Genomic DNA, 24,225 nt, shown 5'->3' with positions numbered 1-24,225 from the left:
TGCTAGGACATTTTTTCTTCTTTAGGGCCACTGATGGATGCATGGGAAAAATAAAATGAAGGCCAAGAAAAGGCATTTAATTTGCTTCTGTTTGAGAGAATTTTTTAGTTAAACACATTAGATTTTTAAATTTCAGGACTTTATCAAACGAAATATATACTAACTTCAATAACTGTTGGAATTTAACAAACATCAGATATTTCAATCTGTTATATGAGTTTATACTCTTATGAGGAAGTACAGGTTTCTTTTGGGTTTGTATTAAGATTTATTTGCGTAAGGGTGTATTAGGTTAGGCTAGGTTATGCTGTGGTAACATACATGACCAAAATCTTAGTGTCTTAATACAGTTTTAAAAAACTGCAACTTCACTGACTCCATGAAGAGTGATCTCCATTTCCAGGCCATTTGGTCCTGTGACCCTCCATCTTTGGACAATGCTCTGGGCTCAGGAGAGAAGACCACAGGGCTGGAGTTAAGCACTGGCAGTAAATGCTTCAGCATGGAAATGACGTGTCACTCTCACTCATATCTCATTGGCCAGTCTTAGGCACATGGCTGTTGGGAACCTCAGGTGAGGGGAGAGTTTTTCTGGGAAGTCAATGTATTGTGGTGGATAATTGTCTACAACAAAGTAGCCAAATAGAGATAGATACAAGCAGAGTACATCCAGAGCAGCCCAAAGGAAAAGAAATTCTGATGGGATGCAGGGAGAGTCATGGAAGGCTTCATAAAGATGGTGACAAATGACTCAAACATAAGGGAATGAGTAGGATTTTCTTAGGTTTGAAGAGAAGAAAGGGCGCTCAAACTGAGGGAGGATCATGCCAAAGAATAGTGGATGATGTAGCAGGAGAGGAGGAATGGATTACATCACAGAGGGCCTTGAATTCATTTAACATTCATTCATGTATTGCATGGCTACTATGTGCCAGGCACTGTTCCAATTTCTGGGAATATCTGATAAGGAACAAAACAGACGAAGATCTCTTTCTGTGTCCTCCTGCAGGTTACATGCTAGAGGCTGTAGTGCTAAGGAGTTAGTTTTTATTATAAGTAGATCGGAGAGTATGCAAAGGTATAAACTAGATGCCTATGAATTTTAAGTTTCTGATATTTCTATTTTACATGCAGAAGACAGTTGATTTGCATAAAAGTTAATATTTTGTCTGTTTAATTGTACCTCACTCTATAAAACTTAGTACATGAAGGGCTGAATTTATAAAACCTATAAATTAGAAAATGTATGTTTGCATTTAAAAAGCTTTTTTGACCAAAATTTTGGATAACAGTATAATTTTAAAAACTATATTTTTAATGTGTAAATAGTAAAACCACTTGACATATACCTCATGGGAACAGGGACTTTGTTTTATGCACTGCTGTTTCTAACACTTAAAACAGTGCCCAGCTCATATTTATATAATATCTATTATACAGGGCTTCCCTGGTGGCACAGTGGTTAAGAATCTGCCTGCCAGTGCAGGGGACACGGGTTTGAGCCCTGTTCCGGGAAGATCCCACACACTGCGGAGCGACTAAGCCTGTGCGCCACAACTACTGAGCCAGTGTGCCACAACTACTGAAGCCCACGTGCCTAAAGCCTGTGCTCTGCAACAAGAGAAGCCACTGCAATGAGAAGCCTGTGCAGCACAGCGAAGAGTAGCCGCCACTCTCTGCAACCAGAGAAAAGCCTGCTCACAGCAACAAAGACCCAATGCAGCCAAAAATAAAAATAAATAAATAAAATAAATATATTTTTAAAAATCCATTATACATTATCATTTGATAAATACTTGAATGAATGAATAGAAGAAAGAAATTTGGAAGAAAGAAATTTGGGAGATAAAAATTTCCTGTAATTTAACCATGTGAATGTTACAGTGATCAGTATTTTGATATCATTTATTTAGTCATTCCAATATTTATTATATTTATTAAGTACCTGTTATATGCCAACTGCTGAGATCTAAGGAACAATAATTACTGTCCCTGTTTTTATGAAGCTTACATCTAGTTTGGAAATAAACATAACGGTTATCAAAATTTTTTTAAAACTACTCCAGCTGATCTATAAAAATTTGCGTTACAATATACCTATTTTGTGTAAAGCCTTAGTGTAATAACTTAGTTGTTATTTTAGTTTTTTCTTTAATCAAGTCCTCGTTTATCATAGGGTATTTTTTTCAATAATTTTTTTAAAATTTATTTATTTTATTTATTTTTGACTGCATTGGGTCTTTGTTGCTGTGCGCGGGCTTTCTCTAGTTGCAGCGAGTGGGGGCTGTTCTTTGTTGTAGCATGCGGGCTTCTCGTTGCAGTAGCTTCTCTTGTGGAGCACAGGCTCTAGGCACATGGCCTTCAGTAGTTGTGGCACGCAGGCTCAGTAGTTGTGGCACACGGGCTTAGTTGCTCCGCAGCATGTGGGAGCTTCCTGGACCAGGGCTTGAACCTGTTGTCCCCTCCATTGGCAGGCAGATTCTTAACCACTGAACCACCAGGGGAGACCCTATAATAGGCTATAATTTCCAAATTTTGTTATTTGGAAATTAGAATCTTTTTGTTATAGGAACAAAGTTGTTTAGATTTGTAACCAGTTTGTAAAAGTCTATTTAACCTAAAATATACATTTACAGTAAAAAACATAGAAATTGTTGTTTGCAATGCAGTATTATGTGATAATTGAATAAAACAGAAGAGAACCTATTCCAAAACCTGGTACGTGAGGGACAGAGGTTTACTTAGAGGAATATGAAAAAGTAGATAGAAATTAACGTGGACATTCTGAAAAGGACATCTTTTGAGGACTTCAGTTGATGGCACAAATTCTTAAGCTTTTACTGTAAAATACTTGTTTTTCCTTTTTCCTTGGTATGAGTGTGTTACAAAGTGTAGTTTCTTACGTTTATCACCTGGAATCAAGCTTGTTTTGACCTACAGGGAGAGAGAGAGAGAGAGAGAGAGCATGAGAAACAAGGGACATTTTCCTGGACAAAAAGTTGGAAAAGAGAAAAGAATGAAAGGTTGAAAGTGTCTTTGTAGAGTGTTGTGAGAGTGAGAGGCCTTCCTTGAGCAGGAAGGAGTTAGCAGCCATGAAAAGTAGGCAGTGGGGCATGGCATCCTTTGGGCACTGGGGGAAAGAGGAAGCACTAGGCAGCTGGCTGCTTGTACGTACAGAATTGTACACATCAGGCATTTGTATCCCTCGTACCTTTATATTTAATATGGTTAGAGGCATATATGATTTGTTTTACCTTTATGGAGTATTGTATTCATCTCTTCAACAAATATTTGTCAGGGACTACAGAGTCTGGCTGTGTCTTTAAACATTGTTTTAAATTATTGTTAGCAGCATAGTTTAGAAAGAAGTTGGGAATCTAGGTTCTCTTTGAATTTCTCACTAGTGATGTGGCAGTGAATAAATCTCAAGGTATCCTCATCTGGTGAATGGTGATATTAGCTGTTCTGCCTGCATCACAGGGTGTGTTAAGGATAATATGTGCTGGTACGTTTAATAGCATATGAAAAAGTCAAGTTCTTTTTAATTTTTATTGGAGTATAGTTGTTTTACGATGGGAAAGTTAAGCTCTTTATGACTGTAAGGCAGTCCTGTTTCTCTTATTTTATGTTACAGCCACATATAGAAAATATCTCCTTTCTTTCTGAACACCCAGTTGAATTTCAACACTTGGTATTTCTCTTCTCAGCATTTTCTTGTTTTCCTCATAGATTTATATCAGGTGGGCAAATCCCTTTGAAGTGCCACATGTATTGGGATTAAAATTAAAGCAGTGATGTTTTGTTTCTTCAACTAGAGGCTCTTAAAACTTGTCAAGTACTGTGAGTCTCTCATTTCCTAATGTTTGTTGTATGTTTTATTGTAGCACACGTCACATGGAGACGGGCGGCAAGAAGTTACCTCTCGCACTGGGCGCTCTGGAGCGCGGTGTAGAAACTCTGTAGCTTCCTGTGCAGATGAACAGCCTCACATCGGAAACTACAGACTGTTGAAAACAATCGGCAAGGGGAATTTTGCAAAAGTTAAATTGGCAAGACACATCCTTACAGGCAGAGAGGTAAATACAAATTATGCTTGATTTCTGTTAGTACACTTGCTCTGTTTAGTTCCATGTGAGAGATAGAGGAAAATAATGTATATATTTGGGCTAATTAAACATTTTTTTAAGAACAAGAAGCTTATGTATTAATTATGTGGGAGTTCTTTTGCTTTCTTATTTCTTTAAATGTTCTAAAGATTATATTGAGTGTTTGAATAATCTTTTACATTTAAAAAGAGGTAGTGTTCTTTTTCAGTGGTAAATGTATACCACCACAGTAAAAATTTTTAACTTCATTATAAGCTCATGGTGCTTGAAAAAATCAATTGTGTTGTCTGTTTTTATAGATTTATCCTCAAGAAGTTTCTTTATCTCCCCCAATATTTTTCTCATAGCTTATGTTTGATAGGTTATTATGCAGGAAGGCACATGCTTTCCTAATTTTTGTGATATTGGCTTTCTACTCAACCACATGCCATATTTATTAAAAACACTTCCATTAAAACCGCTACTAGGGTGACTTTCCTAGTCCAGTGGTTGAGAATATGCCTGCCAATGCAAGGGACACGGGTTCAATTCCTGTTTCAGGAAGATACCACATGCCGCGGAGCAACTAAGCCTGTGGGCCATAACTACTGAGCCTGCGCCGTGGAGCCCACGGGCTACAACTACTAAAGCCCGTGTGCCTAGAGCCCATGCTCAGCAGCAAGAGAAGCCACCACAATTAGAGGCCTGCACACCACAATGAAGAGTAGCCCCAGCTCACTGCAACTAGATAAAGCCCATGCACAGCAACGAAGGCCCAATACAGCCAGAAATTTAAAAATAATAAAAATAAGTTAATTTTTAAAAAAACCCTGCTACTAGGGACTTCCCTGGTGGTCCAATGGGTAAGGCTCTGGTCTCCCAGTGCAGGGGGTCTGGGTTCTGTCCCTGGTCGGGGAACTAGATCCTGCATGCATGCCACGACTAAGAGCCCGCATGATGCAACTAAAGGATCCCACATGCTACAGTGAAGATCCTGCCTGCCGCACCTAAGACCTGGCACAGCCAAAATAAATAGATAATAAAATAATTAATAGGGACTTCCCTGGTGGTGCAGTGGTTAAGAATCCGCCTGCCAATGCAAGGGGACACGGGTTTGATCCCAGGTCCGGGAAGACCCCACATGCCATGGAGCAACTAAGCCCATGCTCCACAGCTACTGAGCCTGTGCTCTAGAGCCCACAAGCCACAACTACTGAGCCCACGTGCCACAACTACTGAATCCCACACGCCTAGAGCCTGTGCTCTGCAACAAGAGAAGCCACCACAATGAGAAGCGCATGTACTGCAACAAAGAGTAGCCTCTGCTTGCTGCAACTAGAGAAAGGTCTTAGTGCAGCAACTAAGACCCAATGCAGCCAAAAATAATAATAATTAATAAATAAATATTTTTTTACGAAACTGCTACTAAACTAACTCCCTCCTCACATTCTACTTATGCAGTAGAGAACTGTTCTGCCTCTTTTTTTTTTTTTTTTTTGACGTAGTTTATTGCATTTGGATCTTTGTACCTGTAATTCCTTTGCGTAAAATACACTTCACCCATTTGTATAGGAGTCACTTCTGGAAAGTAGTCATTGACAGACTCCCTTTCCTCAGGCATGGGATTCATGTTAAAAATCCTGATACTTTCCTTAGATAGCATGTTTTACTATTACAATTACATAAACAATTATGTTTTACTATTACAATGACAGTTATATTGGAATTGCTTATTTACCTGTCTTCCCCTCTAGTCTGTAGGGTAGACATCAGTACTTAATCATGTTTGGCACATATTAGGTACTTAATAAATATTTATTGAATGAATTTAATGTTACTTTTGAAGGAAGCTTTTTTGTTTTGTTTTGTTTTGTTTTGTTTGTGGTACGCGGGCCTCTCACTGTTGTGGCCTCTCCCGTTGCGGAGCACAGGCTCCGGACGCGCAGGCTCAGCGGCCACGGCTCACGGGCCCAGCCGCTCCGCGGCACGTGGGATCCTCCCGGACCGGGGCACGAACCCGCGTCCCCTGCATCGGCAGGCGGACTCTCAACCACTGCGCCACCGGGGAAGCCCTTGAAGGAAGCTTTATAAAGAAATGCTTCCCATGTACCAAAGCCTCCTGATATGTGTGCCAAGGTGGTATTACACATGTGCCATGGTACTGATGCCTGCAGCCCACCATGCTGAGGGCTGCTGGAGCAGGACCCACCCTGGGTTTGCTACAACTTGCCCTACAAATATTCCGATTTCCTGTGTGTGCTGGGACCTGAAGAAGGCTGGGGAGCATTGGTCTGTGCTAACTGGAGCCTTAAGTAAAGACTGTAACTAAAAATTTGCCTCTTCACATTTCATCTCAATTTTAGTGACAGTTCCCTGGTTAAGACTCCTGGTTGTAGAGATGCCTGGACTGCTTTTGGAATCAGTAAATAGCATGAGTGGGTGTAGGTTTCTTTGCTGCCCTTGATCAAAAATTTTTGAAATAAGGAACAAAACCTCTGAGTTTATTTCCCCCACCAATCTTGAGTGGTTACTTGGCCAGTTTCCTTACACATAGGTAGAGGTGGTGGATTAAAAGGAGTGGGACAGACAGACCCTCTCCCCTTTTACATAACATGTGTGCTGGAGTGTGGCTTACCATGTTCATATCTAGTAGGTTCTCTCTCCAGAAGTGGCTTGAATCTGACTAGATAGTGGGTAAATTAAAACACTTTTTAAAAAAATTTGAAATAAACAATTTTATTCTTTTTTCCCCCTGTTGTAGGTCTTATCCAGAATCATATAAAATGTAAACATTATAGAAATTCATTATGTAGAAAATAAAATTCCTTGAACTTTCTCTCCTCAAAGAGGATCATTTTCAGCAGTTTGGTGTAGATTACCAGTGTTTTATATACACAGTAACTTTTTGTTTATTTTAACAAAAGGACTCATGGGACTTAATGGTAATTTTTCTTAGCCGCATACTTGATCACGTCGGAATCTTAGAGCTCATAGATGTGACATTACGTGTAATAGAACGTCATCTTCCAGTGTGTGCTGGCACTGTAGTTCACCCCTGTTGGTGGGCATTGGGTGGTTTCTGATTTTTGTGCTATTGCGAACATCTGCAGTGAACGTTCTTTAACATAGCTTTCTGTGCTCTTGTTAAGAGTGTTTCTGTAGGATAAATTCCTAGAAGTGTGGGGGTCCTGGGTCAGAGGGGATGAATATTTGATACTGTAATAGGTACTGCTGAATTGGTTTTGAGAGAACATTGTACTGTTTAATTAGCCCTACTGGAATGAATGAGAATGCCCATTTTTCTACACCCTTGCTAACATTGTAGATAATTTTTGTCTATCGGTTGAGCAATAAATGGTATTTTTTTAAAAAGATTGCTTTTTCCTGATAACAACTTAGATTGATGATATTTTCATATATTTGTGTCACTTTTATTTTCTTTTTAAAATAAATTTCCTGCTGTATATCCTTTATCCATTTTTCTTTTATTTATTTATTTATTTATTTTTCTGTAGTACGCAGGCCTCTCACTGTTGCGGCCTCTCCCGTTGCGGAGCACAGGCTCCGGACGCGCAGGCTCAGCAGCCATGGCTCACGGGCCCAGCTGCTCCGCGGCACGTGGGATCTTCCCGGACCGGGGCACGAACCCGTGTCCCCTGCATCGGCAGGCGGATTCTCAACCACTGTGCCACCAGGGAAGCCCTCTTTTCTCTTTTAAATCTTAGTGATTTAAACCTTTTATGTGTTTCAGACATCAGTCTGATCTGTCTGGGTTTCATGTCTTGGTGAGAAAGGTTTACTTCCAAGATTTTTTAAATTGATTCTGTTTTTTCTTCAAATACTCCTGTGGCTGGCATCTGAATGTTTAATTCATTTGGTATGTATTTTGGGGGATTAGTATGAGGTGTAGGACTCTAATTTTTTTTCCCTTATGTGCATTACTGCTTGTCCCAGATCATCTGTTCTCTCCCCGCCGTTTATTAAATTCCCGTTGGTTTCTCTGATTTAATTTATTTAGTTTTGTACCCATATCATGGTGTTTTTATTACTGCACCTTTTGATTGTACATTTTGAGTTTTTTGGAGTAGGTTAAGTCCCCTGCTGATTATTCTTATTTTTTTAAAATTTCATTGCTCTTTTTTGCAGTTTACTCTGTCAGATGAATTTTATTTCATTTCATTTCATTCCATTTCATTATTTTGGTGGTGCCATGTAGCTTGCGGGATCTTACTTCACCGACCAGGGATTGAACCCAGGCCACGGCAGTGACAGTGCTGAGTGGTAACCACTTGGACCTCCAGGGAACACCCAGTCAGATGAATTTTAGAAATAATTTGCCATGTTCTAAAAACAGCCTTACTGGAATTTTGATTGGATTAATTTTGATGAAATTAATTGAATTTATAAACTGATTTGGGAGGCAGTTTGCTGTTTTAATGATACTAAGTGTTTCTATCCAGACTTATGAAGTGTGTCTCGATTTTGTTTTTAAGGTTCATAATTTTCTTCATCTGGGTTTTGCATAGTTCTTGTTATGTTCATCCCAAAGTGTTTTATAATTTTTGTTGCTATTGTGAATGGGGTTTGTGAATATATGGGAAGGCTACCAAATTTGCATAACATGTATCTGAGCACCTTTTGAACTTACTCTCATTTTGCATATCAAAATTCAGCAAGTTTATGTTATTTTTAAATTATACATCATTTTTTCTTTTGATGTACAGTTCTATGAATTTTAACACGTTTATAGATAGATGTTACCAGTACCATAATCAAGATACAGAACAGTCCCATTACCTCAGAAAATTCCCTTGTGGTCCCTTTATGGTTGCTCCCTCCCCCATCATAACCTCCTGCAACCACCTGTCTATTCTTCATCCTCATAATTTTGTTTCTTTCAAGTATGTCAAGTAAATGAGATCATACAGTATATCTTCTCTAATGCCTTTGAGCTTGATCCAGGTTGTTGCATATAGTATTCTTAGTTCCTTCTGTTTTATTGCTGAGTAGTATTCCATTGTATGACTGGACCACAGTTTATATCCACTCCCCCACTAAAGGACATTGGAGTTGTTTCCGTGTTTGGCAATTATGAATAGAACTGCTGTAAACATTCCTGTACAGGTTTCTATGTGAACATAAATTTTTATTTCTCTAGGATAATTAACCCAGGAGTGGGATTGCTGGGTCATATGGTAAAAAACTGAAGTTTTTCCAGAAAGTTGGTTTTATTACAGGTTTATTATAGTATAATATTCCTAATAGAAAGAAACTTAAAACTCTAGTCTAGTTATTATTTTTATCACTTGGTACTGTTCTCAGCCCACTAGAAACTAAAGTTTTTCCATCAGCATTCTCTTGCCCTTTTATGGGAATGTGATGTATCTTTCCTATTGAGGTCGTAAGACCACTAAAGAAAACCCAGAGTGCTCCAGAAAGTGGTGTTGGTGATTCAGAGACTTAATTCATTCTGAGTCAGTAGGAGATAAAGAGTTACTATATGTTATGTTAAGAGACAGTTTTAATTGATGAAGTTGGGATAAGACTAGCAATGTAGTAGAATTATATAGTGGAAAGAATTCCTGAAAGAAGAGAGTGGAGATAATCTATATCATGCACTTATGTCACAAGGACATTGTGAACATAAAAGATACTCAAGGGCTTCCCTGGTGGCGCAGTGGTTGAGAGTCCGCCTGCTGATGCAGGGGACACGGGTTCGTGCTCCGGTCCGGGAGGATCCCACATGCCGCGGAACGGCTAGGCCCGTGAGCTATGGCCGCTGAGCCTGTGCTCCTCAATGGGAAAGGCCACAATGGTGAGAGGCCTGCGTACTGCAAAAAAAAAAAAAAAAGATACTCAAGAAAATTTATGTGATGGAAGAATGGCATTTTTACTGAACAAATTAGTTTTTGTGGGGTTTTTTTGTTTTTTCTGTTTTGTGGGGGGTGGTGTGTGCACCACACGACTTTTTGGGATCTTAGTTCCCCGGCCAGGGATTGAATCCAGGCCCTTGGCAGTGAGAGCACCGCATCCTAACCACTGGACCACCAGGGAACTCCTGTGAACAGACAAATTAAATTAATGAATTATAACCAAGAGAACGTCTTACATCGAGTGAACAGTTTCTAATCAAGTCTTTAAATAGAATGATTGTGGTAGAAGTCCGCTGTAGATGAGACCTATCTCTCTAGGATGATTCTTAATTTTTAGACCAGAAAAACACCAAAATCCTTATTTTATATATATTTAAAAATACTGGGCTTCCCTGGTGGTGCAGTGGTTGGGAGTCCGCCTGCCGATGCAGTGGGCGTGGGTTCGTGCCCCGGTCCAGGAGGATCCCGCGTGCTGCGGAGCGGCTGGGCCCGTGAGCCATGGCCACGGGGCCTGCGCGTCCGGAGCCTGTGCTCCGCGACGGGAGAGGCCACGGCAGTGAGAGCCCCGCGTACCACACACACACACACACACAAAATACAGGCACCAGTTATAAAATTCTGATTTAACTCTTTGATGAAAATGCTACCTATTGTCATAGAAGCAGCTATCCCATATTTGGGATTTGGGGATGTTAGTTCCATCTGCTATCTTGGTTTTGGCTAGCTTTTCACAGCTGAAGATTATTTTGGTTTTTGAAATATTGTTTGTTTTAATATTACAGTTTTCTTTCAAGTCAAGTTTTTCTTTCAAGTTCATTTTTCCCCATAGTTATTTTCACAGGCCCCCTCTCCTCTAATATGAACTACAGGAGAACTCACTTGTATCTGTCATTTGGTACTTAATTGAGACTTTTTTTTTACTGCCTTAACAAATTATTTTCCAAAGTAATACATGCATATAGCTTAAAAAGTAAAATAATACTAAAAAGCTTCTAACTAAAATCAGACTTTCTTTGCCTCCTCTTTATCATTCAGTACCATTAATCAAAGGCTCCTACTTTCAATTTTCTAGGCTCTTTTTTCTGTTAGTCTTTTGGTTATCTCCTGATTTATAATTGTAGACATCACTGACTTTCTCCTTATGTAAGATGGATATAGCTTTTTTATGATTCACTTCCACATCTACTTTCCTTTCCTCAGCCTTTTTATTGCAATGATATATTTGGTTAAAGTTAGATTTTTTTTAAACTTAAGCTATGTAAATGTTGTTCATTGTTGACCACAATAATTTATTTTCTTATATAATTTTTTATTTTGTCGAGAATTAATAGTTGCCTCAAGTTTTGTGGGTTTTTTTCAACTTTCTTATGGTTCTATGTATTTTCCGCAAATTGTTGCAACATATCTTTCAAATACCTTGCAATACCGATGCATATGATGTAACATGTTAGTTCAAGAGAGAATAGGTGGGTAGAGGTTAAAAACAGCAAGATAGCACTTTCAAGGCACAGATGAATGGGGTAGTGGCTACAGGAAGAGATGTCAGGCCAAGATATTTTTTAAAAGATGGACAAAATACCAACATGTTTGTCTGCTAGTGGGAATAATTTAAGAGAAAGGGTAAAAATGGTGCTTTGAGGAGAGGTGCTGGAATGGGTGAGAGGGGTTGGTAGAAGTATTGGCTTTGGATAACGTGGACAGTCCTTACTTGGAGGTAGGAGGAAAGTAGAGGGTACTGTGCCAGTATTCTGCAGGTGAGTGGTTCTATGTGAGGGTGGGAGCTTGAGAAGTTTTCTTCTCATTGCAGCTCTTTTTTCAGTAAAATAGAAAGCAAGGTTACCAACTAAGAATGTGACTATCAAGGAGATAGGAGATATTAGAGATCTGAGAAAGTTACAGTAATTAACAGGTTAGTAGGAGAGTGAATGGACTGAGAAGTATAGTCGGGTTCCCAGGCAGCCTTAACACTTCCCCGAGATTACTGATCGCGGATTTAAAATGGGAATAGACAGCCTGGCTGTAATTACTGTCCAACAACATTCAGTTAACCAGGCACAGGCACAACATTTGTAGATGGTTGGGATTTTGTTACAGTAAGTGTAGTGAAATAGAAGCAGAGCAAGGGCATTGATTTGGAATACCCAAGGGAGTGATTTCAATTAAAGACAGTAGATTTAAGTAGGAAGTAAGTACTTGAGGAACAAGGCAGACCATAAGAAGGTGGTGGGATCAATGGCTGTGGATCCCGGTTAGTTCAGATAGTTATTGGGATTCTAGAGTGGGTGGGTGGGAAAGGTAGGAGGAGGTGGTTAGAGAGTGGGAAACTCAAGATTAAGATCATAGTGGGTTTTTCGATATTGGTAGTTCCAAAGTCTAGAGTATAACAGTGTAAATGTCTTTCCCCCCCTCCTTTCTAGCAGCTTTTTAGACTCTTCTCATTTATCCATGCTGTTGAGAAATTTCACAGTGAAGTGCCAAGGAGCTGGTCTTCATTCTTTGTTCCTGGTGCTCATTGAACCCTTTCAGTATGAACATTCTGATCTTTCAGTTTTGGAGAATTGTCTCAGTTTATTATTTAAAAATCGTCATTCTAGGGCGTCCCTGGTGGCGCAGTGGTTGAGAGTCCGCCTGCCGATGCAGGGGACGCGGGTTCGTGCCCTGGTCCGGGAAGATCCCACATGCCACGGAGCGGCTGGGCCCGTGAGCCGTGGCCGCTGAGCTTGCGCGTCCGGAGCCTGTGCTCCGCAACGGGAGAGGCCACAGCAGTGAGAGGCCCGTGTACCCCCTCCAAAAAAAATAAATAAATAAAAATCGTCACTCTAGAATTCCTTTTTTTTTTTTTGTCTGTGCCATTTGGTTTACAGGATCGTAGTTCCCTAACTAGGGATTGAACCTGGGCTCTGGCAGTGAAAGTGCCGAGTCCTAACCACTGGACTGCCAGGGAATTCCCAAGAGTCTTGATTATTTATTTTATTTATTTATTTATTTATCTATCTATCTGTCTGTCTTGGTTTTCTGTCTCTGTTTCTATTTTACTTTCTGAGTGATGTGTTTAACTTTATCTTCCAGTCTTTCTGTTAAATTTGTTTGAGTTCCTGCATGTGTCCTCCTCCTCCTCCTAGTTCTTTCCTGTTCTGATTATTTGTCTTTGTAGTATCCAGTTCTGGTATCAGTACTGTTTCTTCTGTTAATTCTCTGAGGATAGTAAAAGCTTTATTCTTTTTTTTTTTTTTTAAGTAGATTTTTTGCTCCCTACATTGTTTCTCTTTTCTCTGGGATTCTTTCTTGGTGTCTGTCTTTCATACAGAGACTTTCTTTGGAATCTGGTAACCCCTGGTTGTCTGTGTCTATTTAAGATGGAACCCTAAGAAGCTGATCAGAAGCTGCTTTGCATGTATAGGATATGTTTGACTACAGAACTTTCCTTTGGGAGTCATCCAGTGCTTTTATTGGAGGACCCAGATATCTTTGTCTTTAGATCTCTTCTCTGGGACCATTCTGTTCTCTAGGTTAAGAATCCTGTTCTTCCCCAGGAGTCATGGTCCCACCCCTCAGTTGCAGTCTGACACTTAATCTCACCCCCCGCCCCCTTTTCATCTCCATGCCTCACTCCTGCCCTCTCCTGGGCCTGTTGACTTTGAGTCTAGAGCCTCCTTGTCTTCTCCGCAGAATAATTTTACAGTCCCTTAAGAACCAGTGGTCATTGGTTTGGTTGGGGAGCAGCAGCATTCTTTTTTTTTTTTTTTTTTTTTTTTTTTTGCGGTATGCGGGCCTCTCACTGCTGCGGCCTCTCCCGTTGCGGAGCACAGGCTCCGGACTCGCAGGCCCAGCGGCCATGGCTCACGGGCATAGCCGCTCCGCGGCATGTGGGATCCTCCCGGACCAGGGCACGAACCTGTGCCTCCCGCATCGGCAGGCGGATTCTCAACCACTGCGCCACCAGGGAAGCCCAGCAGCATTCTTTATACAGACTTTTGACTTTGGAATTAGCCCAGCAGCTCCCCTGTCGCCTTTGGTCCCCTGGGACCTCCAAGTCTGGAGCCCTTTCCAAGGCATGCTGGGGAAATCACACTGTTTCTGGTTATATATAGTGCCCTTTCCTCTGTTGTCTCTTCTCTCTCTTTCAGAAAGTTATTGCAGTAGTTTTCCCACTGTTGTCTTCTCAGCTTGTTATTGTTCTCTTGTGGCTGAATGCTTTTATTGTCAGTCTCTGTCCTCTCTCCTACACCAGAGGAGAAACCAGAAAGAGGCCGGAGGGAAAAAGATTCAGTCTTGAACCTCATTTATCCTTGGCCTCTAAATACTCAATAACTATTTGTTGTTGGTTGTAAGAGTGATTAAATCGTACCTCTTTGTCCTTGAATGTGCTAAACTTCTTGAGATTTTAGTCACAATTTATTGTGTATGTGAAGACTATGTTAATAGCTTTACAGGAAGTTTAGAGACCAGAGAGGAAAAAAAATTCCCACAATCAAAATATTCTGAATACCATTTTTATTTTTTGTATATTCTCCATATTTTATATATATTTTCAACATACTTTCGGCCATAATTTTGTATCCTGGTTTTTTTCCCTCAGAATATTATCCTAAACAGGTTTCCCTGTTGCTGCATAATCATAATTGTAGGTTTCAATGCTTATGTGCAATTCCATTGATTAGAACAATAGTTCTGAAACTTTTTTTTTGGTCTCAAAATTCCATTAAACTTTTAAAATTGAGAACTCACAACAAGCTTTTGTTTCTATGGGTTATATCTGTTGCTGTTTATGGTATTAGAAGTTAGCAGTGAGAAACTTTAAAAATATATTAATTCATTTAAAATAATGACAGATATTTTACCTGTTAATATAATGTATTTTTATGAAAAACAACTATTTTCCAAAACAAATTACAGAGAAGAGTGACATTGTTCTAATGTTTTGCAAATCTCTTTATTAAGTCTTGTTTAGTAGAAGTTAGCTGGATTTTCATATCTGCTCTGCATTCACGCTCTTTTGGTAGTTGCTCTGGTTGGAGAGTATGAAGAAAATGTGGCCCCACACAGATAGGTAACAAGAAAAGAAAGGAGGACATCAGTATCTTTTTCAGGGGGTTCTGGGTATTGCTCTTTGGTACTCTACTAAAACTCAATAAGAAGTCATTTCTTGGAAGGGGAGCAATGATTAATAGAATGTTTATTCAAAATACTGTTGATGGACAAAAACAGTTAACACTCTGAACAAGTTGCTTCAATTGGAAGTTAACAGTAGCAGATTTGGAAGTGAGCAAGCAGAATGGTGAAGATAGCCTTAGTAGTCTGCTAACAGATACAGCCGAAAATCATAGAGGATCATCGTGGTTTATTGTGGAGTATTTACAGTTAATGTGCAGAAAAAGAAACTTCACATAAACCCAGTTCCCACAAATTAAAAATCACTTAATTACATAGTTGTGACACTTTTTTTTATTGTGGTAAAATATATATAACATTTACCATTGTGGCCATTTTTAAGTGCAGCTCAATGGCATTAAGTACATTTGCAGTGTTTGCAACCATCACTATCCATCTTCGGAACAGATATAGTCAATCCCATTACTCACAAATTCCACACTTGCAAATTCACATACTACAGATTATTTGTAATCCCAAAAATCAGCACTAGCTGTGCTTTTGCGGTCGTTTTCAGACATGCACAGAGCAGTAAAAAGTTTGAATTGCTTAATGTGCTTCTCCCCAGCTGAGACCCAACAGGTGACACTCTGCCTTCTTTCAGCCTTCATACTACAAACAGACGCCCTTTTTGTGGTTATTTAGTACACATTTTCCACATTTTTGTGCATTTTGTTGGTGATTTTGTTGTTTAAAATGGCCCCCAACTGTAGGGCTGAGGTATTAGCCAGTGTTCGTAAGTGCAAGGCTTTGACGTGCCTTACAGAGAAAATATATTTGTTAGATAGGCTTCATTCAGGCATGAGTTAGATAGTGCTGTTCAGCGTTAAGGAATCAGTAATGTATAGTAAATGAGGTATCCTTAAACAGAAACACACATAAAACAAGGTTATGTATTGATCAGGTGATGAAAATGTTATGACCAGGGGCTCACAGGAGTCTTAACTCTTTCCCCCTAGGAACAGTGGTTCAGTATTCACTAGTTTAGTGTTCAGAGTGACTTCATAGAATGTAATTACCGTGAATAACGTAAATCAACTGTCCTTTTTTTTCTGAAGGCGGAGGGTTAATTGTTACTGGTGTTTTCCCCTAACAACAGATATATGGGAAGGGGTATTAGAAAAAGGGTTTAGGCTTTTCTCAGATGTCTGATTCTTGAAAATGTTTTTAAGAACGGAGAAATAAGAAGCACATTGAGAGCTCTCTACGTGAGGTATGTGGAAGGTGCTGCTCAGGTGCCTGGCTTGGCTTCACTGTGGCTGGGAGGAAAGTGGGCCTTTCGCCGCGACCTTCTGTATTCAAGGCACCGAGTTATTTTCTCTGTTCAGTACCAAGTTTTCCCTGGATTGCACCCTTCTTAGAGCATACTCTAGGCTTGTATGTGCCCTGCTCTGGGTGCCTTTGATTTTTGTCCCCCAGAAATTATTTAAAGTCACTTGTCTGCTGATGCCACCTCTCCCATTCTCTCTGCCATGCATTGTCATTGTGTCTTTATTGTTTAATTGGACTGTCAGGTGGAAGAAGAGAGAATGCATGTGATTAGTATGCCGTCTTTAACTGAGTGTCCTCATTCTGAGTATGAAGGGGCTTTTCATTGTTATTTTTATTCAAGTTAATTATATATTATACAGTTTAAAGAGTCAAGGCTTTTTTTTTCTTTTTTTTAATGTGTTCCCTGCCCCCACACTCCAACTTCCTAATCTCCTAAGATGGCCACTTTCAGTCTTTTAAACTGATTCTTTAGGTTTTACTTTCATACCTTTTAATAGCATGTTTTATTCTTAATTATTTTTTCAGTTTTAGGCATCATTATCTATTGACTTCACTATGATTTTCTTTTTCTTTTTTTTTTTTTTTCTTTTTTTTTTTTTCTTTTTTTTTTTTTTTTGCGGTGCGCGGGCCTCTCACTGCCATGGCCTCTCCCGTTGCGGAGCACAGGCTCTGGACGCGCAGGCTCCAGACTCACAGGCTCAGCGGCCATGGCTCACGGGCCCAGCCGCTCCGCGGCACGTGGGATCTTCCCGGACCAGGGCTCGAACCGGTGTCCCCTGCATCGGCAGGCGGACTCTCAACCACTGCGCCACCAGGGAAGCCCACTATGATTTTTTTTGAAGTCATCACTGACTTTTAAAAATTAGCTCCTTATTGATATATAGCACACATCTAGAAAAATGTAAACATTTGCTTAACTATGACCCAGGGCAAAAATACACCATGACTTGAACCCCAGAAGTCCTCCTTTCTACCTCCTTCTAATCATTTCAACTGTCCTTCCTCCCCAAGATAACCACTATCCTGACTTCTAAAACACCATATTCTGTTTTTTTCTCTTAAAATGTCACTAATGGAATCGCCCAGTAGTTATTATCTCGTGTCTCTGCCTCTTTCACGCCGCCCTGTGCTTGTGCCATTCACCCATTTTATTTGTATTGTTAGGTTTTAATTTGAAGTTTTACTTTGTAGGGAGCTGTTACAGTTGATAGGCTTATTCTCTGTTGCTGTAGACTGAATTGTACCCCCCAGAATTTAGATGTTAAAGCCTGTTTGGAGGTAGGGCCTTTGTGGAAATAATTAGGTTAGGCTCCTGATCTGATAGGAGGAGTGTCCTTATAAGCAGAGATACCAGAGAGCTTGCTTGCTTTCTTCCACTTGTAAGGACACAGTGAGAAAAGGTGGGCATCTGCAGGGCAAGAGGAACTGCCCACGCTGGCACCCCGATCTCTGACTTCCAGCTTCCCAAACTGTGAGAAAATAAATTTCTGCTCTTTAAGCTGCCCCGTCTGTGGTGTTTTTTGTTTTGACAGCCTGAGCTGACTAATATACCATTCTTCTAGATGACTGTGTCCTCTTAAAGGACTTGGGATCTTTTTTCAGCCCGCTCTTGTAGATGCTGGTGGTTGTAGACGCTTTAACACCAGTCAGGAGCAGGGGGTAAGGATCTTTTGACCAGTAGTTAACTGACAGGAAGTGGAAGGTAAGGATTTTTCCTCCAGTGAGTATTTACTGCAGGTTTGTTGGACTCTTGATTTGAGGGATGTGGGGGGAAACCCTTCTCATGTGTGAGCTCTCTTTATCCCTGTTTTGTAATTTTCCACTTTGCTTTAGGTGTCAGAGTGAATAAAGGGAGTTTCCCAGAACTTTACACAAGTGCCGGGGACACTCCTGTTTCCTTGCCTAGTGAATTCCCTTGGCTTTTGCTGTGCACATACACACGCACCCACACACGCACCCCCTCCACAACCTTGGGAATGAGTCAGTGGTCTTCTCTCCAGTCTGCGTCTTTCTGAGGCACCTAGTGGTGCCCCACAGTTGCCTACTCTTTTGGTGACCTCGCGGTCTGAGCTCTTCTCCAGGCTCCAGCTCTGGGCCAAGGTTATTTTGGTAGTTGAGTCATCCCAGCAAGGGAACTGGAAGGAAGAGGGGATTAGGAGCTTACCCCTCAGTTTTCATCGCCACAAATACACACATCATGTTAAATGATAATGTTTCACTCTGAGGACACTTGCTTTTGATAAAATGACTCTCTTCTACAGTTTGATTTAGCTGAATGCAACACATTTCTTTTTTCTGTTTTTGCTTTAGATACTTTTTGAACAGCAGTGCTTGAAAATGAAAATGTATGATAACAAAATCAGAATAGAATCTTTAGAAGGTGGATATTGAGCAGAACCAGAAGAAACTAGTGATCAAGGGGCCTGTCATGAGAATAGAAACAGTCTCAGAAGATCAGAGGAAAGAGGAACTGGAAAGGCAGCAGTTTTGATGGATTTGGCCATGAGAATGAGGAAGAAAACAGAATTGTGGCCAGAAAAGTATTATTGAAGGGGTTTCTTCAAAAATCCCTTTAGGAGATGGAAATCCCTTGGATCTTTAGGAGATCCAAGTATACCACATAAAATTACTTATGAAAGTAAAGTTTGAAGAAAATTCATTCATTCAACTTTAAATTATTTTTTTCACCTCTAGAACTCTACCTCTTATAAAACTGAAACTCTACACCCATTAAACTCCCCATCCCCCCTCCCCCCAGCCCTGGCAACCACCATTCTACTTTCTTTCTTTCTTTTCTTTTCTTTTTTTTTTTTTTTTTTTTGTGGTATGCGGGTCTATCACTGTTGTGGCCTCTCCTGTTGCGGAGCACAGGCTCCGGACGTGCAGGCTCAGCGGTCATGGCTCACGGGCCCAGCCGCTCTGCGGCATGTGGGATCTTACCGGACTGGGGCACGAACCTGTGTCCCCTGCATTGTCAGGCGGATTCTCAACCAATGCGCCACCAGGGAAGCCCACCACCATTCTACTTTCTGTCGCTATGCTTTTGAATACTCTAGGGACCTCATGAGATTGGGAGCATGCAGTATTTATATTTTTGTGACTGGCTTATTTCACTTAGCGGTGTCCTCAAGGTTCATCCATGTTGTAGCAGGTGCCAGAATTTCCTTCTTTTATAAGACTGAATAATATTCCATCTCCTGGCTGTGCCACGTTAAGCTTTTCCACTAATCCCTTGATGAACTTTTTTATTTGGCCATGCTACGTGGCTTGTGGGATCTTAGTTCCCTGACCAGAGATTGAACTTGTGCCCCCTGCAGTGGAAGTGTGGAGTCCTAACCACTGGACCTCCAGGGAAGTCCCTCTTGATGATCTCTTGAGTTGCTTCCACATCTTAGCTACTGTGAATAATGCTGCTCTGAACATCGGTGAACAAATAGCTTTTTAAATCCTTACTTTCGGGCTTCCCTGGTGGCGCAGTGGTTAAGAATCCGCCTGCCAGTGCAGGGGGGGACACGGGTTCGAGCCCTGGTCAGGGAAGGTCCCACATGCTGCGGAGCAACTAAGCCCATGGGCCACGACTACTGAGCCTGTGCTCTAGAGCCCACGAGCCACAACTACTGAGCCTGCATGCCACAACTACTGAAGCCTGCACGCCTAGAGCCTGTGCTCCACAACAAGAGAAGCCACCGCTGTGAGAAGCCCACGCACTGCAACGAAGAGTAGCCCCCAGTCACCACAACTAGAGAAGGCCTGTGGCTCAGCAACAAAGACCCAACACAGCCAAAAATCAATCATTCAATCAATCCATCTGTCCATCCATCCTTGCTTTCAGTTCTGGGTACATACCCGGAAGTGGAACTGCTGGATCATCTGGTAATTCTATTTTTAATTTTTTGAGGAACTCTACTTTTTTTTTTTTTTTTTTTTTTTTTTTTTTTTTTTTTTTATACAGTGGCTGTACCATTTTTTACAATCCTACCAACAGTGCACAAGGGTTCCAGTTTCTCCACATCCTCACAAGGCTTATTATTTTCTGGGGGTTTTTGGCAGTAAGCCACCCTGATGGGTGTGGAGTGGTATTTCCTAGTTTTGATTTGCATTTTTCTAATGATGAGGGATGTTGAGCATCTTTTTTATGTGCTTATTGACCATTTGTATATCTTCTTTGGAAAAACATCTCAAGTCCTTTGCCCATTTTTAAATCAGGGTTTTGTAGAGTTTTCAGAGTTCTCTGTATATTCTGGATATTTAATCCCTTATCACATATGTAATTTGCAAATATTATTTCCCATTCTGTAGGTTGCCATTTTACTCTGTTGATAACGTCTTTTGATGCATAAAATTTTAAATGTCATGAAGCTTTGCCTTATGTTTTCTTCTAAGAATTTGATAGTTTTATAGGTCGTAGATTTAGGTCTTTGATCCACGCTGAGCTAATTTTTGTATTTGATGTTAGGTTAAGAGTCTGATAACTTCATTCTTTTGCATGTGGATATCATTTCCCCAGCACCATTTTAAAAAATTTTTAAATTTTATTTGTTATTTTTGGCTGTGTTGGGTCTTTGTTGCTGCATGCGGGCTTTCTCTAGTTGTGGTGAGCGGTGGCTACTGTTTGTTGCAGCGTGCAGGCTTCTCACTGCAGTGGCTTCTCTTGTTGCGGAGCATGGGCTCTAGGTGCGTGGGCTTCAGTAGTTGTGGCTCGCAGGCTCAGTAGTTGTGGCACACCGACATAGTTGCTCTGTGGCATGTGGGATCTTACTGGACCAGGGCTCAAACCTGTGTCCCCTGCACTGGCAGGCAGATTCTTAAGCACTGTACCACCAGGGAATCCCCCTACCCCAGCACCATTTGTTGAATAATATTATGTTGAAATGAGTTGTTCAGCACTTATTTTTAATTTACTTTTCTTTTCAAATTTTTTTAAAAATTATTTATTTTATTTATTTATTTTTGCCTACATTGGGTCTTCATTGCTGTGCACGGGCTTTCTCTAGTTGTGGCAAGCGGGGGCTACTCTTTGTTGCGGTGTGCAGGCTTCTCATTGCAGTGGCTTCTCTTGTTACGGAGCACGGGTTCTAGGCGCACGGGCTTCAGTAGTTGTGACACGTGGGCTCAGTAGTTGTGGCCTGTGGACTCTAGAGCACAGACTCAGTAGTTGTGGCTCACGGGCTTAGTTGCTCCGTGGCATGTGAGATCTTCCCGGACCAAGGTAGAACCCATGTCCCCTGCATTGGCAGGCGGATTCTTAACTACTGCACCACGAGGGAAGTCCAGCATAATCTTTAAGAATATAAAGGGGACCAAAAAGTGCGAGAACCGTTGACTAAGAATCTTTGAACACTTTCCCCAGACTTTGACTATAGTCCCTTTCTTCAGTGGTGCTTCTTATTGGATCTGTGTTCTGAGGGACACATAGTAGGAACACAGCCTCATTGACATGGGATGAGATCATTTGTTGTTCTGGACCTCAGGTGCAAAGCTGGGTTAATTATGTTCCCTAATTCATGGCAAAGCCTCTCTCTTCACTTATGTTTCCTTCCGTCCCCTGTCATCACCCCATCTCCCCTTCTCGATATCCATAGTTCCTAGTTCTGGTTATCCGTAGTTCACTTTTTTCTTTTAATTAATTTTTATTGGAGTATGGTTGCTTTGCAATGTTGTGTTAGCCTCCACTGCACAACAAATTGAATCAGCCATACACATACAGATATTCCCTCCCGTTTAGGTTACCACAGTGCACGTAGTTCCTTTTTTTTTTTTTGCGGTGCGTGGGCCTCTCACCGCCATGGCCTCTCCCGTTGCGGAGCACGGGCTCTGGATGCGCAGGCTCAGCGGCCATGGTTCACGGGCCTAGCCGCTCCGCGGCATGTGGGATCCTCCTGGACCAGGGCACGAACCCTTGTCCACTGCATCAGCAGGCGGACCCTCAACCACTGCGCCACCAGGGAAGCCCTACGTAGTTCATTTTTAAGCAAGAAAAGACAGACTGACTAGGTGAGCATGTCAGTGCAGGGTTAGTACAACTTAATTTTTTTCTTAAGATAAGAAATGCATATAATTAGAAGCTGTAGCTCTTTCTTCATATATCTTAGTGGCTTATTTAGACTGCCTCACCCCTTTTTGAACAAAGGCTACCAGGTGACCCATTTGTTGCCTCTGTACATACTCATTTGGTTAGCCTGTAGATTGATCTGAAGCTAGGGCCTTTCCCTTCTCCAAGGACTAGTGCCTCTTCCTCTTCTCTAAAGAGCTTTTCTATTTTATTGAAATAAGATGTTTTTAAAGTTTTCAGATTCAACACCAACTTATTTGTTCGTATATTTTACTCAATTAACCAGCTCCCACTTTGTGCCGGACACTCTGGAAAGCATTTTGGGCTGTATAAACCTATAAAAGCTATAGTTCCTGCCCTTGTATCCCGGAGTCAGATAAAATTAAAGTGTCAGAAAATAATGACTAGATTTGCTACATTGCCATGTTTTTAGAAGTGTTTTCATTGTATAATCTCTCTCCCCTTTTGGGAGGCGTTAGGAGGTGGTTTCTGGGAGTCTTTTTTTCCCCCTGTGTCTATAGGTAACTTAAATGTAAAATGTTATAAAATACCCTTATTTTCATGAAGCCCCTCTTGTCAATTATAAAATATTTATAAAGTGTAAAATATAATTGTAACTGGTTGAGTTTTAGGTTTTTGAGGTTTGTTTACTTCCTTGCTATTCAACAATGCTACATGTCTGGGCATTTACCAAACTATTACTAATTAGTCTGTAATGACCAAATTCTTAAAATCCGTAAATATTAATTTTTTTCTAGGTCGCAATAAAAATAATTGACAAAACTCAGTTGAATCCAACAAGTCTACAAAAGGTAAGATTGGTCCAGTATCCAGTATTTTTTTTAAATGATTTTCAGTGCTAATTGTCATCTAATTTGTCCATTAATTATCTCTACTATTATTTTTATTTATTGTGTTTAGTACACAGTAAAGTTTCCTCTTCCTCAAATGAATGCAACTTAAATTTAATATGTTTAAATGTAGTTTTGTTGTATTTTTTTCCTTCAGTTGAAGATAATGATTTTTAAATGTTCTTAATAGCACAAACTGAAGGCTATACTTTTAAATTGAATATGCTAAATATTGACTAGAGTTATAAAAAAGACAGAACAACATAGTTTCATGTAATTAGTCTTAAGCAGAGTTACACATCTTTCTTACAGCTAATTCTGAGATCTCTAAAGTCAGCACTTTGACTTTATTAAACTACCACAATGTGTCTAATCAAGGAGTGATGAGTAATTGATATAAAAGGAAAATATAAAAGTAAAACTAGGGGCTTCCCTGGTGGCGCAGTGGTTGAGAATCCGCCTGCCGATGCAGGAGACACGGGTTCGTGCCCCGGTCCGGGAAGATCCCACGTACCGCGGAGTGGCTGGGCCCGTGAGCCATGGCCGCTGCGCCTGCGCGTCCGGAGCCTGTGCTCCGCAACGGGAGAGGCCACGACAGTGAGAGGCCCGCATACCGCAAAAAAAAAAAAAAAAAAAAAAAAAAAAAGTAAAACTAAATTGATAGTTGAAAACATGTTTGTTAATGCGCTATTGCCATTTGTATTATCTAATGTAGATCAGAAGTTCTCAACCCGGTGCATGTTAAAATCACCTGGGCCTCTTCAAAATCCTGATGACTGGCCCATGGGGAGATATAATTGCTCAGGTAGGGCCTGGTCATAGGTACTTCACTGGTGCATCAGTGAATGATTAATGATCTTCATAATAAGATCCTTCTAGCTCCTTTTGGTTTTGCAGAGCCTTTTTACGTACTTCATTTGATTTCTAGACTTGGCCTATGG

General features: G+C 40.7%; 1 protein-coding gene across 15 annotated transcripts in view; it reads left to right on the top strand.

Annotated features, from left to right (window-relative positions):
* The window catches only part of MARK3 (microtubule affinity regulating kinase 3), a 108,642-nt gene that overhangs the window by 16,107 nt on the left and 68,310 nt on the right, over window positions 1-24,225 (top strand). For 14 of the 15 annotated variants that reach the window (XM_059058207.2, XM_067027692.1, XM_059058206.2 and 11 more), the window contains 2 exons: window positions 3,885-4,076; window positions 23,192-23,245. In XM_059058207.2, coding sequence (XP_058914190.1) covers window positions 3,885-4,076; window positions 23,192-23,245 — 246 coding nt within the window. Of the gene's footprint in view, window positions 1-3,884; window positions 4,077-23,191; window positions 23,246-24,225 lie in introns of those variants that run through there. The other variant, XM_059058210.2, reaches the window with a different exon arrangement.

The sequence above is a fragment of the Kogia breviceps genome, chromosome 3 (assembly GCF_026419965.1).
Source record: "Kogia breviceps isolate mKogBre1 chromosome 3, mKogBre1 haplotype 1, whole genome shotgun sequence".
NCBI lineage: Eukaryota > Metazoa > Chordata > Mammalia > Artiodactyla > Physeteridae > Kogia > Kogia breviceps.
Note: the sequence above shows the minus strand (reverse complement) of the source record. Positions and strands in the feature narration are given on the sequence as shown.